The 19,830-nt window shown below is 35.0% G+C and overlaps 1 protein-coding gene across 3 annotated transcripts in view; it reads right to left on the reverse strand.

Annotated features, from left to right (window-relative positions):
* The window catches only part of ZMYM2 (zinc finger MYM-type containing 2), a 104,504-nt gene that overhangs the window by 50,732 nt on the left and 33,942 nt on the right, over positions 1 to 19,830 (reverse strand). For all 3 annotated transcript variants that reach the window (XM_087436340.1, XM_087436339.1, XM_004435238.3), the window contains 4 exons: positions 18,812 to 19,097; positions 17,343 to 17,508; positions 16,117 to 16,329; positions 5,437 to 5,508 (listed from right to left, as the gene is read on the reverse strand). In XM_087436340.1, coding sequence (XP_087292466.1) covers positions 5,437 to 5,508; positions 16,117 to 16,329; positions 17,343 to 17,508; positions 18,812 to 19,097 — 737 coding nt within the window. The remainder of the gene's footprint in view (positions 1 to 5,436; positions 5,509 to 16,116; positions 16,330 to 17,342; positions 17,509 to 18,811; positions 19,098 to 19,830) is intronic.

Genomic DNA, 19,830 nt, shown 5'->3' on the forward strand with positions numbered 1-19,830 from the left:
AACTGAAAATCAAAGAAACGTACAGTGTTTTCCGTTTACAATGACATATTTCCCTGTCATTTGACAGAAGAAATTAATGGACCTACAAAACGTAAGGCTTACTAATCAAATGACTACAGTCTTTCAGAGGAATAATTTGAAGATGTTAAATACTTTTTCCATTGAGTCACCACTGTTACAAGCACTTTTGGTACTTCTCTTAAAACTGTTTTACCTAACTACTACTTTTAAAACCTCATTTAACCGAATAAAGTATAAATTTTTTTCCTCCTCATTTTATCTTTCTATTCCATTCCATTCCTTCTCCTCTTTACTGTTTCATTTTATTTGTATTTGTATTCATTTTATTTGTTTAAATCACAAATTAGGAATGCTGGCTAGTCTTTTTCATGTATTTTTGCACAGTCCTTAGTACTCCAGCACTTAGTACAAACTTTGCATGTTTGCAATAAATATCTATGTTTTTTACTGTGGTAACATTGGTTTATAACATTATATAAATTTCAGATATATAAATTATAAATTTTTTTTCTACTTTTTAAAGTAAAAAAACCTCATTCAAAATGATTTTTTGGCTATTAACTATAAGTTAATAATTAGTCAATAGATAATAATAAAGTCAGTCCTTCTGGCAAGGGTGAATATTTGCCAATACTGACATAATTCAAAGAAACGAAATAAAATACAGTCACATGCTGCATAACATTTCGATCAACGACTGACCACATAAACGACAGTGGTCCCGTAAGATCAGTACCACAGAGCCTAGGTGTGGAGTAGTCTATACCACCTAGATTTGTGTTAAGTACACCCTATGATGTTCACACAATAATGAAATTGCCTAACAACACATTTCTTAGGATGTATCCTGTTGTTAAGCAACGCATGGCTCTACATGAAGGTAAGACCAAAGGAGGTATACTTTGAAAATTACTAGACAAAAGCAATATCATGGAAATATAGACAGTCTACAAAAATACAATTCAGATGAACCGACGTGCTTGTATTAAAAAATTAACTTGACAGTCACAATTAGAAATCAAACAAGGAAAGGCAAGCCTTTAAGTGCAACTTCTATTTGATCTCTTCTGAGTGGTTACAAAACTGTCATAATCAGTTAAATCAAATATCACAGATCATGTTGCAAAAAAACTGTATCCATCTTTCCACCCTACGTTAAGATTATTTTACTCATCTTCATACCCAACAGCATCTAGTATAATATGATGATATAAGAAGCCTCAAAATGTTCCACGGATGGATGAATAATAGATGTCAGGGAAGATGACAACCAGGCCAAAAATAACATAAAATGGGCAAACTGCATGGATAAATTTCATGAGCACCACAGCATTTTAGAAAATAAAGGTAATAAATTGAAGGTAAAAACAAATAACTAACATCAACATCAAAAAAAGAAAAAGTCTTTCTCAGCATATAAGAAATAGAACAGGTATGAGAAAACATAGCTATTTATTCACCAGGAATGTACATTATATTCATTCTGGTACCACAAAAAATAACCCATGCTGCCTATTCCTCATTTACTCAAATGTCACTTAAAGGAAGCCCTAAGTTTTACTTTGCAAAGTGAAAATCAACTCATTCTTCAATCTCTGATAGGCTCTTATCAACAGCAAAAGAATGGTAACAAAGAACAAATAAGAACAACTGCAAACAAGGGCCAGCCCAGTGGCATAGCGGTTAAGTTCGCGCGCTCCACTTAGCCGGCCCGGAGACTGCAGGTTCGGCTCCCAGGCGCACACCGACCCACCGCTTGTCAAGCCGTGCTGTGGCAGCTTCCCATATACAGGAGAGGAAGATGGGCATGGATGTTAGCCCAGGGCCAATCTTCCTCGGCAAAAAGAGGAGGGTTGGCAACAGATGTTAGCTCAGGGGTGATCTTCTCACAAAAAAAAAAAAAAAAAAAAAAAAAAAGAATAGCTGCAAATACATTAAGTCCAATTACAACTCTCCCAATTTACAAGGACAAAAGAGGAGAATGCTCTGTATTTTTTGTTTGGAATAACAACACGTTTTCCTGAGACCTATATTATAATTTAAGTTTTTATATTGGGAAAAGGATCAAAGAAAACATATCAATAAAACAACAGAAGATAAAAGAATGTTTAAAATCTGGCACCACAGTACAAATTAGGAACACTAAAAATATCAGGACACTTGCCATTGTATTGCAGGATTACAGAGAGAAAAATAAAGCAGTTCCCAGCAGATTTACGTATGAGACCTCCATGTAGCAGCACCTATAAAGTATTCTTTTACCAACATAAGTGAAGTCTAACCATCTAATCTAATCTTGGATTAGATTTTTTTTTTACCTTATTAGAAACATCCTTCAAGTTGACAATGATTTTATTGGGAGAATGGTTAAGTAATTAGTAAGCTTTATAACGTACCAATAAAAAGTAGACCAGTTGAATTGGGTCAAGTAAACAAGGAGCTAAGCAACTGGTCCACACTGACAAATACTTTTATCTGAAGAGAATGAGAAAGTACTATCAGAAAGATAGAATCATTAATATTGAAAATATTTTAACACAGCCACTTTCATAGCCACCACTACTTCAAAAGCAAAACGACCCATTTAATGGAAGAACAGAAGCAAAAAAAGAAATATACATTCATGCCATGTTTTCTCTGCTTCATATGTAAACAATCAAAATAATCATATTTAAACTTTATGCATCCTATAAACATGCATTGAGTGATTTAAAGGAATGAAATAAAGTGGAACAAATTCACAATTAATATACTCCCCATTCAGGCATGGGAAAAAATAAACCTACTTATAAATTCAGTGAAAAAAATGAGCTAAAATTGATTGACACAAGATATAGTAAGGTAAATATAAGGAGGAGTTTATGGCAAATTGGCTCATTTTCAGTCTACTCACTGAAAAACAGTGCCTTTCTTTTTACTTTAACCAATTCCACGTGAATAACAAAATTAACTATCACATGATTTTAAAACTTCCCAATTTTTCCTTTTACACATCAGTAATACATTTCATTTAGTACATTTTGACCAAGTGAGTGGACCACATGGGAACGTGCTCAAGAGATAAAGGCTTGATATACTTGTTACTGCACATCTAATCTAGGAAACGGGTACAAAGATACGGTCTGCACAGAACCTACTTCCTAGCCATGTTCAAATACAACTTAAACTTGGGTCCATGACGTTGTATAGAAAAAAATATTATCTTTATATTCATTAACATCTAAATTAAATGTTACATTCTCGTTCATTCTAATTGGAGGCAACAAACCACATCAGTCTTGGCAGAACCTGTGCCTTTGTCAAAAATAAAAATCCCCAGCTTTTCATGTAGTACTGGCAGACAGCTCAATGCATCATTTGTGTTCAACATTACTTCAAAAAATTATAGTTATTAACCACTATATCTTATTACTTAATGCATTGATAAAGTATATATATTACATTTCAAAATTTTAAAAAATATTGATAACTGTATTTTGATATAATTGGTTCTAATTATAATCATAGATATTTTATTTTATGCATTTAATAATATTCTGATAATTAGCCTATCCATATTACCAAGGGAGTTCAAAGTACAAAAATAGTGAAGAATTCTGATTAGAAGGAGATAAAACTTCAACAATGACATGATATTGTACTAAATTTTATACTAAGTGAAGATTAAGAGACAAATTCAATAAAACTTATACTCCATTTATTCACTAAAGTCCTGAAATTAACCTGTTGCAAGATGTTTGTGCAGAGAAAAAAAGGTCTAAAAGATATACACACAATAATGTTTTACTTTTCTTCACTATTGCATAGTTTACAATTTTTCTTTCAACACATATATACTACTTTTGTAATTTAAAAATTTTTCTAATTGACAATGGATGCTAAAAATAGTGAGTGAAAAGTTTGCTGAGCAACAGGATATTTACATAGTTATCAAATATATCATCCCCAAAAACTTAATAAATACAGAGGGAAAAACAGCAACTTTACCCTAGAGAAATCTGACAGACCTCCCCTTGACCAAGTGAACCCAAGTAACATACAGTCAATAATAATAACAAACAGATATTAATCACGTGCCTCCTGGTAGAAGGAAACAATATCACTTATGAGGTATTCACGCCAAACAATGCACTACCTCAATCTAATCTTGAGAAAATATCAGACAAATCCAAACTGAGAAGCACTCTACCAAATGTCCTAAAGTATTAAAAAATGTCAAGGTCATTAAAGACAAAGACTGGGGAACTGTTTCAGATTAAAGCAGACAGGACTTCCACTCCCAGCCATGAGTAAGAGACTAGATTTAACCTCTCACCTTTAATAACTGGAAAACTAGACAAAACATATGAAACAATGCACTGCTCAAAACATGACATAACTCATTATATAATTTAAAAAAATCAACCTGTAGAAACAGAATTAGAAATGACAGATAGGAAAACAGTAGACAAAAAAGTTAAAAGAGCTATGATAAATATGCTGGTATATGAACGAAATTAGTAAAGAAAACATGAACATAATGAGGCAAGGAAGAGAAGATATAAAAAAGACCCAGATGGAACTTTTAGAGATAACAAATACAAGATCTAAGATGAAAAATACACGGCATGGAACTAACAGTTGATTAGAAAAGATTAGTAAAACTAAAGATACAACAAAACAAACTATCCAAAATGAAGCAAGGAAAAAAAGACTAAAAAATACCTCAATAAATAGAACCACAGTGACCACAGGACAATAGCAGGAAGTCTAATGTATCTGGAATTGGGGGTCTCAGAAGAAGAGAGGGGAAAAAAAAAGCCAAAAATTTTTAAAGAAATAATGGACTATGATCCTGGATTGGATCCAAGGTAAGAAATAATATTTTTCCATTTGCTGTAAGGGACATTAATGGACAAAATTTGAATAAGATATACAGATTAATAAGATAGATATTAATATAAAATTCCTTATTTTGATCATTGTACTAGTTATAATTATTCCTAATTGTATACATTTATTATTCATGTACTAATTTATTCATCTGGATTAATGGGAATATAGATTTGGAAATTTTTTTGAAAAGGTTTATCTTTCAGGTAGGCACAAAAGAGAGGGACACTTTTATATCCTATAATTAAATGCCTATTGTGGACAAGGTACTATGCATTAAAAAATTATATCTGAAAATAATTTTTTAACAACATAAATACCTAAAAGCAAATGAGCATATCACAAGAAAATATATGTAATCTTTAGTGAAATAAAAGTCTGTCTGTGTCTTAGAGATAAAGTAAGAAAACAATCATCGGACACATTTTAAGTTCATAAATTTTAATATACTTGAAAATTCCCATGATCTTTCAGATGCATAATAAAGAGAGTAGCAGTGCATAAAATTATCGGGGCCTTAACCCCAGTTACATTCCTGCTTACCTCAGGCTGCATTAAGAAAGAGTCCTGCATGTGATCTCGAACCTCCTTCAGGAAGGTTGGATGGCTACCTACCTAAAAAAAGATTTTAAAAGACTTCGTAAAACCATCTTTAAAAAACCATATAAAAACATAAAAAAAAAATCTCTGCTAAATTGAAAGGTAAATAAGCAATCTGTTAAAGTTGATTCTTAATTGCCTGTTTTGTGACTTACAAACTCATTCCAACTTTTAACAATGCCTATCTGTCCTATTCCCAATGCTACTGCCCAACTTACAGAAAAATTAATATATAATTTTGATTATCGTATAGAAGAACATCACCTAATGATAAAACAATAATATAATAACGTGGTAAGGAATTAAAAATAGACCCTTAGATTTGACTCACCTCTAAGTGGACCTTGCAAAAAATCTCTTATTTCTCTTAGATGATAATGTATTCTAAGATCTCATTAAAGTCTATTAATAATACTTCTCATGATATCTCAAAGTCTTCTAAATTACACGATTTGGAGATTACACAGTTACAATTTTCATCATCTGCATATACGTTGTTTAGGGAAATCTTTTTAAAACACATGACGGGGCCGGCCCCGTGGCTTAGCGGTTGAGTGCGCACACTCCGCTACTGGCGGCCCGGGTTCGGATCCCGGGCGTGCACTGACCCATTGCTTGTCCGGCCATGCTGAGGCGGCATCCCACATACAGCAACTATGACATACAACTATCTACTGGGGCTTTGGGGAGAAAAAGGGGAAAAAAAAAAAAAAAAAAGGAGGAGGATTGGCAATAGATGTTAGCTCAGGGCCTGTCTTGCTCAGCAAAAAGAGGACTGGCATGGATGTTAGCTCAGGGCTGATCTTCCTCACAAAAAAAAATAAAACTAAATTAAATTAAAAAAATAAATAAATAAAACACGATAGGTTCCAGCACATTCTTACTCTTTGCAGAAAGCGTCCTGCTTTCCATGAAAGTCAAAATACTACAGATGAAAATGGAAAATACTGAAAGACAAGTGTTAAACATTATACAGTCTCCACTGCCAGGATCTAGATTATTAATTACCTGTATCAATATACTCCAGAAACTAATTAAGCAATGGGAACATAGATAAACAATAATGGTAGCCCTGTTAAATGTTAGAAAGACAGGTCAAAAGATGAGGGGAGGGCAGAGTCAAGAAAAGATCACCATACAATTTTAGTTCCCAGGCTACAGGAACAGAAGATATTCACTAGAACACCTTGGGTAGTGGCCTCCAGACGTGTCTGATTGCGTCCTTTATCAGTAACACGTATGCATGATTTCTCATTTATTTACTTATAAATTATGAACACACAGTATGCGAATTATAAAACATATGAAAGTAATATTTTAAAGCATGAAACTATTTTTAAATAATTTTTATTTTATTTAATGATAGTACAAAGATTATTTTCCATATCCACTAGAGTGGAATCATTTGGTGTCAGTGGAGGCTCTATGGAGCACAGTAAGGAGATACTCCCTACTCCTCCCAGTCAGGGTGGAATCAGTCGAAGTGTAGAGGGGAGCTGGAACTCCACACTCACCCAGCAATAACAAGGAGCTCCTCTCCCCTCCATGGGTATCAACAGAGGCCAAGTGGAGAGCCTGGACTTCTAAATCAACCTAGTAATAATGAGCTCGAGCCCTCCTTCCCCTGCCAGGCAGTGTCAAACAAAGCTAGCTAAAGAAGAAGGTTTAAATAAGATCCAGAGGGCCGGCCCCGTGGCTTAGCAGTTAAGTACACACGCTCCGCTACTGGCGGCCCGGGTTCGGATCCTGGGTGCGCACCGACACACCGCTTCTCCGGCCATGCTGCGGCCGTGTCCCACATACAGCAACTAGAAGGATGTGCAACTACGACATACAACTATCTACTGGGGCTTTGGGGGAAAAAAAGGAAGAGGATTGGCAATAGATGTTAACTCAGAGCCAGTCTTCCTCAGCAAAAAGAGGAGGATTAGCATGGATGTTAGCTCAGGGCTGATCTTCCTCACAAAAAATAAATAAATAAATAAATAAATAAATAAGATCCAGAGTGTCATAACATAATACCCAAAACGTCCAGGTATCAATGAAAAAAATCACTTATCCTACCAAAAACTAGAACAACAACAATTTAAATGGAAGAGACAATCAACAATGCTAATACCAAAAGCGTAGAGATGTTAGGACTATCTGACAAAGATTTTTAAAGCAGTCATAATAAAAATGCCTCAACAAGGAATAAAAACACACTTAATGAAAAAATAAAAATCCTCACCAAAGAAACAGAAGATATAAAGAACCAAATGGAAATTCTAGGACTGAAAAAAAACCAATAACAGAAATTTTTTTTAAAAAATCAGTGAATGAGATATGTCAAAAGACCACAGTGAAAACGCTCCCAATGGCCAAAGCCAGAAAATTTTGAGCAACAAAATAAATAAAGGAGTACTGAATCACAACCTAAAGTATAAAATAAAGATCCATGAGTCCACACAGCTATTAATAAATGACTGAATAAATTCTTAAGTATAGGAGAACAGACAAATCTCCTATGCAGAAAAATTTCAAGTATCTATGTGCTCTACCCTTAAAAGAGTGAGTGACTTCCTTCCAAAGAGTACAACAGGGAAATGGGGTTGGGGGTGGGAGGGTAAAGGAAAGTGTTAACTTTACAATGGAGAATCTTGGCAAACGCTACGTCAGCAAGGTAATCAATTTCAACAGTCATAAATCACATTGATAGATGTACCCTTGTTATGTGATGAAAAGGGCAAAAGTGTGAAAGGTAAACACCTCTGTGATCTTCCTCTTAAAAACCCATAGCCCCAGTCTGTCTGATGATGAAAAAAGAACATCATATGAATTCCAATAGAGGGACATATTACAATATACCTGACTCCTAAAAACTGTCAAGGTTATCAAAAGCAAAAAAAGTTTAAGAAAATGTCACAACCAAGAGAAGCCTAATGTGACAGAATTACTGAATATAATGTAGTTATCCTGGATGGGATCCTGGAACAGAAAAGGGATGTTATGTAAAAATTAAGGAAATCCAAATAAACTATGGACTTTACATAATAATAATATATCAATATCAGTTCATTAATTGTAACAAATGTATTATGCTAATTTAAGGTGTCGATAAAAAGGGAAATGAGGAGAGGTTTTAACATGAGAACTCTGTACTATCTGCTCAATTTTTCTGTAACACTGAAACTGTTCTAAAAAATTAAGTATTAGTAAAAAACAGGTAACAACAATAACAAAAACCCCAATGGATGGAACCAGGAGCAGAATGGAGAAGACAGAGGAAAGAACAAGTGAAAGGGAAAATAGAAATTATCCAATCTGAATAGAAAGAAAACAGACTAGGAGGGAAAAATAAAGAAGAACAGAGACTCAGGGATCTGCAGGACTATAACAAAAGATGTAACTTGCATGTCATTAGAGTCCCAGAGGGAGAGGGTAAAGAGGACACGGCTGAAAAAGTACTCAAAGAAATATGTGAAAACACTGTAAATTAAAAGAGAAGCCTAACAGATAGAAGAAGCTGAGCAAGCTCTAAGAAGGAAAAACTGAAAGAATCACCACAATACATCACAGTCAAATTTCTGAAAAAAATTAATAAAATAATGAAATTAAAATTTTAATAAAAATAAAGACAAAGAAAAAAATCTTGAAACCAGCAAGAGAAATGACATACCTATAAGAGAAATACAAATGGAATGACAGCTTAGGAAGGCAGAAAACTTTTAGACAATAGCCCCTCTCCGTCATCCAAACACCACAGAAAAAAATGTAGCACTAACCTCACCCACACCAGAAAAGGCCAAGTGGAGGGCCTAGTCTTCCATCTTGGCCGGGTTGCAATAAGGTGCCCCACCCCAGCAACCCAGCCAGGGTGATGTCAGAAAAGGCCAAGTAGGGAGCCTGAACTTCTACCCCATCAGGAAGTAACAAGGTACCCTATCCACCTACCCCCTCAATATGAGAACTAGTAGAGAGAGTCAAGACTCTCACCACAACTAGCAGTAACAAGGCCAAAACTGAACTTACGGAGTCTGAGGAGAACAAAAAAAAGAATCAAGAAAAGTGAACAAAGCCTACGGGACCTATGGGACAGATCAAGCAGATCAACATGTGCATTATGAGAGTCCCAGAAGAAGAACAGACAGAATAAGACAGAAAGATTATTTGAAGAAATAATGGCTAAAAACTTCACAAATTTGATAATGGACACAAATCTACAAAGCTAAGACACAAAACAAATTACAAGCAGGACAAACTCAGAGAAAGACACAACAGAACACATTATAATCAAACTTAAAAGACAGAATCTTGAGAGCAGCAAGAGAGAAGCTATTTGTCAAGTACAAGGAATCCTCAATAAGATTTTCCACCAATTTCTCATCATAAATCATGGAGGCCAAAAGGCAGTGGGGCAACATGTGGAAAAGGCTGAAAGAAAAAAACTTTCAAACAAGAATACTATGTCCAGCAGAACTATTATCCAAACATGAAAGAGAAATAAAGACATATCCAAATAAAAGCTGAGGGAATTTGTTACCACTAAACCTACCCTACAAGAAATGCTAAATACTCAAAAAGACTTACGCTGAGATGAAAGGTAACTAGACAATAACTCAAGCAGAATGAAGGAATAAAGATCTTTTTTTTGTGTGAGGAAGACCAGCCCTGAGCTAACATCCATGCCAATCCTCCCCTTTTTGCTGAGGAAGAACGGCCCTGAGCTAACATCTATTGCCAATCCTCCTCCTCTTTTTCCCTTTTTCTCCCCAAAGCCCCAGTAGATAGTTGTATGTCATAGTTGCACATCCTTCTAGTTGCTGTATGTGGGACGTTGCCTCAGCACAGCTGGACAAGCGGTGCACAGCTGGACAAGCAGGGCGCGCCTGGGATCCGAACCCAGGCCGCCAGTAGCAGAACGCGCGCACTTAACCGCTAAGCGATGGGGCCAGCCCCAGGAATAAAGATCTTTAGTAAAGGTAATTACATAAGCAAATATAAAATGCAGTTATTATTGTTTTTTTGGTTTGTAAATTCGCTTTTTATTTCCTACATATTTTTAAGGACAAATGCACAAAAAATAACTGTATATCTATGTTATTAGGCACACAATGTTTAAGATGTAACTTATTAAAACACAAAGGGAGTGGGGCTATATAGGAGCAGAGTTTTTAAACGCCAGTTATTATCAAGTCATATTGGATGGGTATAAACTTAGGATGTTAAATGTAATCCCCGTGGTAAACACAAAGAAAACATCTAAAAATTATACACAAAAGGAAATGAGAAGGGAATCAAAACAATTCATTAAAAAAAATCAACTAAACATAAAAAAAGGCAGTAATGGAGGGACTGAGTTACAAAAAAGATATTAGACATATAAAAAACCAAAAAGAATAATGGCAAAAATAAATCTTTCCTCATCAGGAATAACTTTAAATGTAAATGGATTAAATTTTCCAATCAAAAGGAAGAGACTGGTAGAACGGAAATAAAAAATGATCCAACTATATATGCAGTCTCCAAGAGATTCGCTTTACATCCAAAATTACAAATAGCGACATGATGGAAAAAGATACTCCAATAGTAACTAAAAGAAAGCTGAAGCTGTTAGACTATATCAAACAAAATAAACTTTAAGTCAAAAACTGTTACAAGAGACAAAGAAAAACAATATATACTGATAAAAGGGTAAATTTATCAAGAAGATATAACAACTATAAACAATATTGTAGACAATTCTACATAACAGTTAGAGAATCCAATACATACACCACTTTCAATAATGGATAGACCATCTAGACAGAATTTCAATGATTAAATACAGGATTTGAGTAACACCATAAAACAACTAGCATGTAGAGTACTCCACCCAACAACGGCAGAATAAATATTCTTCTCAAGTGCACATGAAATATTCTCCAGGATAGGGCCGGCCCCGTGGCTTAGCGGTTGAGTGTGCATGCTCTGCTGCTGGCAGCCCAGGTTCGGATCCCGGGCGCGCACTGACGCACGGCTTCTCCGGCCATGCTGAGGCCACGTCCCACATACAGCAACTAGAAGGATGTGCAACTATGACATACAACTATCTACTGGGGCTTTGGGGAAAAAGAAATCAATAAATAAAATTATAAAAAAAAAAAAAAAGAAAAGAAATATTCTCCAGGATAGACCATATGTTAGGCCACAAAAAAGTCTCAATAAATTTATAAAGATTGAAATCACACAGAGAAATCTTTTTGAATCATAATAGAATGAAACTAGAAAATGAACAACAGAAGAAAAACTGGAAAATTCACTAATACAAGGATATTAAACTACACACTCTTAAGCAGTGGGTGGAAGAAAAAAATCACAAGGGAAATTTAAAAATACTTCGATGAATGAAAGCAAAACACCACAAAATACCAAAAATGATGGGGTGCAACGCAAGCAATAACCAGTGGAAAATTTATAATTATAAATACCTATTTTTAAAAAGAAGATCTTAAATCAATATCCTAATTTACATCTTAAATAAACTGAAAAAGACAACTAAACCCAAAGCTAGCAGAAGAAAGGAAATACAGACAGTCCTCAACTCACGATGGTTCGACTCAGGATTTTTTGACTTTATGATGGTGCAAAAGCAATATGCATTCAATAGAAACCATAGTTCAAATTTTGAATTTTGATCTTTTCCCAGGCTAGCAATATGTGGCACAACACTCTCCTGATGCTGGGCAGTGGCAGCGAGCCGTAGCTCCCAGTCAGCTACGAGATCACAAAGGGAAACAATGGGTACACTTACAACCATTCTGTACCCATACAGCCCTTCTGCTTTTCACTTTCAATAGAGTATTCAAGAAATTACAAGAGGGGCCAGCCCAGCGCCGTAGCGGTTAAGTTCTCGGGCTCTGCTTCGGTGGCCCAGGGTTCGGAGGTTTGGATCCCTGGTGAAGACCTATACATCACTCAATAAGCCATGCTATGGTGGTGTCCCATATACAAAAAAGAGGAAGATTGGCATTGATGTTAGCTCAAGGCCAATCTTCCTCAAAGAAAGGAGAGAGAGAGAGAGAGAAACAAAGAGAGAAAGAAACAAAGAAAGAAAGAAATTAACATGAAATATTCAACACATTCTTATAAAATAGGCTTTGTGTTAGATGATTCTGCCCAACCATACGCTGATGTTAAGTCTTTTGAGCACGTTTAAGGCAAGCTAGGCTAAGTTATAATGTTCAGTGTATTAGGTTTATTAGATGCATTTTCAACTTATGATAGGTTTATCAGGACATAACCCCATCGTAAGTCAAGGAAGATCTGTAATAAAGACTAGTGTGGAGATAAAATAGAGAATAGAAAAATAGAAGAATCAATGAAACCAAAAGTTGGTCATTTGAAAAGATCAAAAAAGTCGACAAACCGTTTAGTTTAGACTAAGAAAAACGAAAGATACAAAGAACAAAACAAGGAAATGAAAGCAGGGACAATACTACGGACATTCCTGAAAAAAAAGGATTGTGAGAAAATGCTATGAACAATTAATATACCAACAACTTGGATAATCTAGATGAAATAGACAAATTCCTTAAAACACACAAACCACCAAAACTGACTCAAGAAGAAAGAGAAAATATCAACAGACCTGTAAAAACTAAAGAGATTCAATCAGTCATCAAAAACCTTGCAATACAGAAAATCCCAGGACAAAATGACTTCACCGGTGAATTCTGCCAAACATTAAAGAACTAACAAATTCTTTTCAAACTCTTCCAAAAGTCAGAACAGGATGGAACACTTCCTATCCCTATTCTACTAAGCCAGCATTACCCTGATTCCAAAGATAGAAAAACATCACAACAAAAAAAATTACAGATCAATATCCCTTATAAATATATATACAAAAATCCAGAACAAAATATTAGTAAACCAAATTTAGCAGCACATCAAAAGTATTATACACAATAACCAAGTGGGATTTACCCCAGTAATGCAAGAGTGGTTCAATGTAGGATAAGCAATGTAATACACCACATGAATAGCACGAAGGTAAAAACCACATGATAATCTCAAATGATGAAGAAAATTATCAACAAAATCCAACACCCTTTTATGATAAAAAATACTCAACAAACTAGGAATAGAAGAAAACTACCTTAACATAATAAAAGCCATTTATGAACAACTCACAGCTAACATCACACTCAATGGTGAAAGACACAAAGCTTTTCCTATAAGATCAGGAACAAGACAAGGATGTCCACTTTTGCCACTTCTATTCAACATAATAGTGAAAGTTCTAGCCAGAACAATTAGCGAAAAGAAATAAAAGGCATTCAAATTGGAAAGGAAGAAGTAAAATTATCACTATTTGCAGATGACATATAGAGGAAATCCCAAGGGATCCACAATAAAGCTGCTAGAGCTAACAAATTCAACTAAGTTGCAGGGTACAAGATCAATACTCACATATCAGTTGCATTTCTAAACACTAGCAATGTAAAACCTGAAGAAGAAATTAGTATAGCAATTCCATTAACAAAAGTCCCTGAAAGAAGAAAATACCTAGGAATAAATATAACCAAGGTGGTGAAGACTTGTACACTTAAAACTACAAAAGACTGCTGAAGGACCATAAATGGGAAGACATCTCATGTTCACTGCTGAAATGTCAACACTACCCAAAGCAATCTACAGAATCAATGCAACAATTATCAAAATTCTAATAGCCTTTGCTGCAGAAAAGGAAAAGCCAATCCTTAAATTCATATAAAATTGGAATGGGTCCACAATATCCGAATGAACTTGAACAAGAAGAACAAAGTTGGAGAACTCATTTTCTGATTTCAAAACTAATAGCAAAATCAACAGCAAAGTGATCCAAAAAACTACTGTACAGCCCAGTGTTCTCTTGTATATGGTTAAGCACTAGCTCTTGGGAGGTGAGGGAATGCATGATAATTTGTAGCATTTGCTGTGAAAATACTCCCACTATGGCTATTTTCAGGCTACCAAGAAGAAACTAAACCATGAAATTGGTAAGAGATGCACAGAAGCACACCACTACACATACTATTTCCATCATACAAATACAAGAGATGTAAATAACCTTAAGAGCACAGGTAATATTAAAATGTAATAAAATAATTAGGAAGTGTTAAGTTTTGAGTGTTGTTTTATTTGTTTTCAATATAGTTATGGTCTGAATTGTGTCCCCCCAAAATTCCTATCTTGAAGCTCTAACTCCCTAAGAGCCTATATTTGGAATAGGGACTTGAGGAAAGCAGTTCAAGTTAAATATAGTCCTAAGGGTGAGGTCCTAATCAGATAGGACTGATACCCTTGTAAGAAGAGAAAGTGATACCAGAGATCTCTGTCTCTCTCTTTTTGCACACAGAGGAAAGACCATGTGAGGACACAGCAAGAAGGAGACTATCTACAAGCCTGGAAGAGCGACCTCACCAGAAACCAACCCAGAAAGGCACTTTGATCTTGGACTTCTAGCCTCCCGAGCTATGAGAAAACAAATCTCTGTTGTTTGAACCCTCCAGTCTTCAATTTTGCTATAGCAGCCCTAGCAGACTGATATAAATATAATTTATCCAGCTTCTATAGTTTAATTTTTCACAATGGGCGTTTTTAACAACTGGCTCACGGAATTCCTGAAAATTTAACTAATGCAGCCATAAAAAGAACGAGGAAGGTCTACATACACTGATAAGGAATGATTTCCAAAATACGCTGTGAAGTGAAAAATGGAAGATGCAGTATAGTACATACAGTATGCCACCTTTAAATAGAAAAAAGAGAAACTAAGAATGAATTATGTATTTAATTTTTCAGAAAGAACAGAAAACATAAAATAGTAAGAAATGAAAATCGATACCTATAAAGGATGAGTAGGAACCAAGAAGAGAAGATAGAAATGAGAGCTGGACTTCTCTAAGTATATCTTTTTATGCACATTTTACTTTTGAACCATATGGATAAACTCAAAAATAAACTAAATAAAAAAGACCTTAAAATTGAAATTAACCTTAAAATTGAAATATAAATAAGATAACCGGGGCCGGCCCAGTGGCGCAAGTGGTTAAGTGCACGCGTTCCGCTGTGGCAGCCCGGGGTTCGCTGGTTCGGATCCCGGGCGCACACTGACGCACTGCTTGTCAAGCCATGCTGTGGCGGCGTCCCATATAAAGCAGAGGAAGATGGGCATGGATGTTAGCCCAGGGCCAGTCTTCCTCAGCAAAAAAAAAAAAAAAAGAAAGAAAGAAAAAAAGAGCAAGATTGGCAGACATTAGCTCAGGGCCGAACTTCTTCACAAAGAATAAAAACAACAAAAAAAAAAGATAACCATTCCTAAGCTCAGCTTAAGCAATTTGAAAAGCCATATTTGTAACCCCTCTCCATTACCCAAAGAAAATTCAAAAGAGGAAGCATTCTGGTAGCATCTACCTTTATATATAAAATCACAAGTTTATTTCCAATAATCTACACATATTCATTTGAGATATGTCATTTCCAACATGTGAAGACAATAATGGAATTAAATGAGATTCCAAGATAAATCTTGCTAATAAATGCTGTTAGAGTAAAACTATTACAGCAATTTAAAACACATTCAAAAGAATGGCCAATTTTGACTGGATCATGAATTACCTGTTTGTATTCACTGACACAACTTTGACAGCAAAACCTTTTCTGTTGACCATCAATCACCAAGACATTGTTTCCAGCACCTTTGCTGGGCAAGTACTCTCCACACTGTTCACAGCAATTCATTATTAAACCATTGGCCATTCTGTATCTATTAAAGCAGTGGTCACTGCACAGCTTATGAGTCATATTTTTAAAGCTAACTTCATGGCGAATCTAAAAGAAAAAGAACAAGTAAAATTTTAAAAAACAAATGAGTATGACAAGTAGCTAAATAACAAGGTGCTCCAACAGAAAGAGAATGCCTCAATAATTTCTCAGTGGAAGGTTTCTTTATGGAAAAGGAAAGACAAAGTACATTTTCACTATTCTTTGAACTATTTTTATACACACAAGGAATACACATATGGCCCAGGGGGCAGGGAAGGGAACCACCAGTGACATCACTACAAACTTCTCTAGAGGTATCTAAAACTTATAGGAAAAAATCCAGTTTGGATAGTGCTAGTTTTGAACAGACTGGAAATCTTTAGACATCCAAAAGGAACTATAAGTACATTGCTCTAGAAAAGGGAGGAGAGAGAGAACCAATGTTATAAATAATTTAAATGAGGTATATATACACAAGGTTTCTTTTTCTTTACTCAAATGCAAAAACTTTAATACCATATTAACAATGTGAAGTTTATCAAAAAATATTCCCTCCACTTGTTCTACTTCTTAAGCAAGATTGTTGTCTTTCCTGTGTAATCAGCCTATTTGTGTAAACACTCTGGTTTTGTCTAGAAGTACTGCCAACCTCAATAAAAAAGTCACTTAATACTATATTTTAATTTTTCTTAAATCATTCTCTCTATGGAAGAATGGGATTACATAACGGGATACTGGTAAGATAGATTTTATATATTCTCACTTTTAAGGAAATATATGGGCCGGCACCGTGGCTTAGCGGTTAAGTGCGCGCGCTCCGCTGCTGGCGGCCTGGGTTCGGATCCCGGGCACGCACCAAGGCACCGCTTCTCTGGCCATGCTGAGGCCATGTCCCACATACAGCAACTAGAAGGATGTGCAACTATGACATAACAACTATCTACTGGGGCTTTGGGGGAAAAATAAATAAATAAATAAATAAAAGGAAATATACACTGATGAAAAAGTATGTCATAACTGTTCAAGTTAAAAATATTCCCATTAGCTAGAACTAAGTGATAAAGCACAAAAATACAAACCTCTGTTAGTTTACCACAAATTGTACATCTTGATTTATTTAGAGCTCCTTTAGTAGGATTCTGCTTGTCTTCATAAAGAGACAAACAAGACGTACTACAGAATTCCTGGAAGGACTCACTTGAATCCACTTGAGCAACAATGGTTCCTTTCATTGTAGTTATATCTCTGAAAAATGAGAGGAATAACTTAAGTAAAATTCTATTTTAAAATAAATCAAATACACGAGTAATAACTGACACTCTTAATTTTCATAGATTGAATTCTGGGAATCAAACACCATTTTTAGATCCATTAAAGCATTTTTACTATTTAAAAACTCTTGGCAATAAAATATGAATACAGAAGATTGAGAAGCAAGACTACTTTATACTATTAAATCCTTGCCACTACCGAATTTATCTTCAAACAAGGCTTTCGGATATTGGGGGAAAAAAAGGCTGTTATTATTTATATTGAGTTTAATGTCAAGGCCTAATTTACTGAAGTATAACTTTACAATACCTATTCCTTTCCCACGGGTAAGCAGAAATCATGAGATATCTAGGTTACAGGAATATGACATACATTCTACAGAGGATAATTAAATACACCCCCATAACCCAAAATAACTCCACCTACCATTCTATACAACTTTCCAACTGCAATCAGAAATGTCAGTAAGTGACCATATTGACAACCTTTGAAGTTTCCCTTAATTCTGAATTTCAAGATCGCAGTATACAAAGCAATCTAAAAACTGTATAACAATTGTTTCAATAATTGAATTCATTAAACTTGTACAGAGCACTAAGCCCTTTGCAAAGTTTTAAGATCTAAAAATATCTTCACAAGCTTGGGCTGCTCCAAGAGATGGTACAGAAAATGCACCTGGTTTGACCTTGCACATAATATACCATTATTCCACTTACTTTTAACTAGTGAAACTAGGCCTAAAAAATAGCAGAAGAGAAGATTCCGTCTCTCCAAAGCTGTCAAAAACTGGTACCTAAGTCTTAAAACACTGAGTATTCTAATAACTTAATGTTCAAAACAAACATAAACACATAAAATCCAAAGACTTGCCAATTTTAAATAATCTGAATATAAACATAGTATAAAATTTGACCTATACAGAACTAGTCATATATAAACTGCTTAACAATTTGACCCAGCTAGAACTAAATTCTTATAATTAATAATGTAAGTAAGCATGTATGTATTTTCACAAATTCAAGTTCAGTGAAGATTACAGACAAAATTAAAGGGCCTAGAGTATCTAAATCAACCCCAAAGCCAATCCAAATGCAAAATCTTTTAATCATAAGCCACCTGGGCTTGACAGAGAACCCTCCAAAGCCATTACAAAAGAGTTTGGCTTTAAGATTCAAACAACTAGCTTACCAATTTTTAAAACACAGTAATTCACCTCAAGACATTTTATACCACCAACATTCAACCATATGGAATTATGTTGAAAGGTAAACCTTACTTTTTACACATAACACAGAGTTTCTTTGGAGCAGGCTTGTGGGAGAAGGAGGAAAGGCAGGTGGTAGAACAAAAGAGGTGAGCAGATCCTTTTCGTTGATAAGCTGTCTGTCCCTTCTGTAAAGGTTTTTTGCAGTTTGCACAAGTGACTTTAACTGGTTTAGTGGGTTGCTGTTGGGCAGAAGGCTGGAAAATCTGTTTAGGAAGCGAGGCCACTGGTGATAAAGAATCCACCCCTGGCTGTTTCTGATTACGGGGAAATGAAGCTGACTGGGAGATCCAAGAATCTTAAAAACAAAATGCACAAGAAAGAGTAATGAAACACGTATTTACAGACATTGAAATTTACATCAGAGAAATAGTTTTAACTTCCTATTTTGTACAAGTTTAAGACATTAATAAGGCAGCAGTATAGCAAAGAGGTAGAGGACAGAAGTTTTGCAGTAAGAATGGCTGGCTGACACTCAGGCTCCATCACTTACTGCACTAGGAAGTTACTTAAACTCTGTGCCCAACTCTTCTCTAAACTGGAAATGGTACCAACCTCCTACAAATGATAACATTAAATAATACATGTAACAAACCATAGTGACTAGCATATAGGAAACACTAAAAAATATTAGACGTTAGTTATTAAACAGGAAAGATTAATTTACAGAATATTACTTTAAGCAAGGACTACACACACCAACATAAAAGTATAACAAAATCTTGACCAACCAGAACCTTTGGCAAATATGATACAGGTCTGATAAAGTTTATGTATGATTATATTCAAAACATCTTTTTAAGAACAGCTTTTCTATATATATGTTTAGTTCCATGGCCTCTAAATATACCGCATAATATCAAAGAAATTAGAGTGTTACAGAGAAATGATGATGTTAAGGCAACATAATGTGACCAATCCAACACCATATTATGCTACCACTACGAGCAGTTTCAGCAGAGCTCAGCAATAAAAGATGTCTAACATTAACACTAGAATGCAGAGTTATTCATCTTTTCTCTCTCTTTTTT

The sequence above is a fragment of the Ceratotherium simum genome, chromosome 10 (genome assembly GCF_057802395.1).
Source record: "Ceratotherium simum simum isolate JZ-2026a chromosome 10, ASM5780239v1, whole genome shotgun sequence".
NCBI lineage: Eukaryota > Metazoa > Chordata > Mammalia > Perissodactyla > Rhinocerotidae > Ceratotherium > Ceratotherium simum.